Source organism: Lucilia sericata, unplaced genomic scaffold (assembly GCF_015586225.1).
Source record: "Lucilia sericata isolate MDLA Ls3-8-SP2 unplaced genomic scaffold, ASM1558622v1 Contig002516F_arrow, whole genome shotgun sequence".
In the NCBI taxonomy this organism is placed as follows: Eukaryota; Metazoa; Arthropoda; class Insecta; order Diptera; family Calliphoridae; genus Lucilia; species Lucilia sericata.
Genome location: NW_023996289.1, coordinates 10,806 through 13,194, shown reverse-complemented (window position 1 = coordinate 13,194; position 2,389 = coordinate 10,806). Strand labels below are relative to the sequence as shown.

The 2,389-nt window shown below is 30.2% G+C and overlaps 1 protein-coding gene across 1 annotated transcript; it reads left to right on the top strand.

The window, feature by feature from the left end:
* Positions 1-600: 600 nt before the first annotated feature.
* On the top strand, positions 601-1,726 carry LOC119614026. The gene has a single exon (XM_037970106.1). It carries the CDS (start codon positions 633-635, stop codon positions 1,713-1,715), a length of 1,083 nt encoding a protein of 360 aa, XP_037826034.1. The 5' UTR covers positions 601-632; the 3' UTR covers positions 1,716-1,726.
* The last annotated feature ends 663 nt before the right edge of the window (positions 1,727-2,389 follow it).

Here is a 2,389-nt window from a genome sequence, read left to right as displayed (position 1 = left end):
GAATTGAACTAGAACTGAACTAGAACTGAACTAGAACTGAACTAGAACTGAACTAGAACTGAACTAGAACTGACCTAGAACTGACCTAGAACTGAACTAGAACTGAACTAGAACTGAACTAGAACTGAACTAGAACTGAACTAGAACTGAACTAGAACTGAACTAGAACTGAACTAGAACTGAACTAGAACTGAACTAGAACTGAACTAGAATTGAACTAGAACTGAACTAGAACTGAACTAGAACTGAACTAGAACTGAACTAGAACTGAACTAGAATTGAACTAGAAACTAGTGAGTATTTTTATTAAAATGAACATATCTCTTATTAAGAGAGATATTTCTAATCTAAACAAAGGAATATTTACACATAAAACTGCGGTTTTGTTTCTCTAAGTAAATTACAAATTAATTTATAATAAATAAAAATTCTTTATATGAAATTTGCTTATAAGACAACTAATTAAATAATCTGCTAAAAATAACTGGACACCTTATTTATATGAATAATGAGAATAAGTATTTCAAATTTAGACTTTGCGGTTTTTGTTATTCTCAGTGAAGAATATACAACAATGTGTAATCAGTCTTTATAAAAACGTGAAAGTATTAACAATAACAAAATCCATTTCAATGGAAAGCAAAAAATCTCTAATAAAATCTCCTGAAATAAGTGATTTTGATAAATTCTCACAGAATTTAGATGTACTCAAATATTTTTTTCAATTTCTCGAAATTGGTGATCAGTTAAGTTTTGCTAATGTTTCGCCACAGTTGCAATTTGTTTATCGCAATTTTATATGTCAAAAATGGATCCCTAAAAAAATTAAAATAAAAAAGTACTCGGAAACAATACAGCTGAAATATTACAATGAACAACGTTTGAAAATTAATTTGTCTTTCGAAGAGTACGATTATTTTTTACGAATTTATGGACTGGATGTAGAGCAGTTGAGCGAAAGTCATGGCAGTGCTTTAAATTTAACTCCAAACTTGAATAATCTAACCTGTATCAAATACAATTTTTTACTAATTACCAAGGAACAAATACAATTATTGACTCAAATGTGTCCGCAATTGGAAACACTTTCCTTCTTAGGTTGTTGCAATAGCAAACATAAACTCTTACGTTTGGGTTTCGATATTGAGGTGCAACACTTGCTGTCGCTAAAGAAACTGAAAACGTTTTCCCTTAGAAGTGGTCTCATGCATAAAGTTAAATATGGACCTGCGGATGATTTTATTAAGAAAGCTAAATTACCCATGGATCTAAGTAACAGTATGGAAAATCTTGACATCTATATGCCCACTCTCAATACACAGTTCATGGGCCTCTTTACTCAGCTACAATCACTATCGATCACATTATTTCATCCTGTTACTAACCAGGATATTATAGCTTTGGGTGTATCTTGCCAACGACTTAAAACACTGACATTTCATTATGCCAGCTTTGAAGTTATAGAAAATTTCTCGATTTTATCTAATCTAAACCAGTTATCTCTTTACCATTGTGATGGCTTAACTTATGACAATTTAAGGCAGATTTTAACTGAATTACCACTGGTAACCTTTACATCGATTGAGACCAAATATAAAGGTATATTTCATTATTATTTTCTTGCGCCCACCATTAAATCCATTTATATAGATGCCATAAAACCATTTGATTTTAAAACGGAATTTGAATTTTATAAGTCATTAAGAGAGAAATAAAGATTAATAAATTTTAAAAATCATAAATTGTTTTTTTATGTTCTAGTTCTAAGAAGAACTAAAACTGAACTATAGGCTACTTTTTATGTTGAAATTTCATGTGGGCGACGTGCCACGCCCATATTAAGAAAATATTAAATTAGTATATCTGAGATAATATAATAGTTAGAGTCTTCAAATTTTGTCGGAGCAACTTTAGTATCAATATAATTATTTAAGACAAAAAATGGGCGGATTAGCATTAGGGGGCGTGGCACCTCCCATATAAATTAAATACAAAAATTCGTTTATCTTGGAAACTATTATAGTTAGAATATTAAAAATTTGCACGAGTAACTTTAACATCCATGTAAACATTTTGGGAAATAAATTGGCGGACTACCCATAAGGGGAGCAGCACCTCCCATATTAATAAAATACAAAAAATGGTTTATCTGGGAAACTAATAGAACTAAATTTTTCAAATTTTGCACTAAGAACTTAAATATTCATCTGAACATTTGGAGCCCCCATATAAATACTTGGAGCCCCCATATAAATTAAATAGGAAAATTATTATATCTGAGAAACTATTAAGCTACGTTCACACCTATCAAATGTTTGACGAAAATGACGTGACCCCTAAAAAATCTACATTTTGATTTCCTTAAAATATATATTTATTTGCACAAACA

Excerpts from the sequence above, each read along its gene's own strand:
- LOC119614026 (XM_037970106.1), top strand. The coding sequence starts at position 633 with ATGGAAAGCAAAAAATCTCTAATAAAATCTCCTGAAATAAGTGATTTT.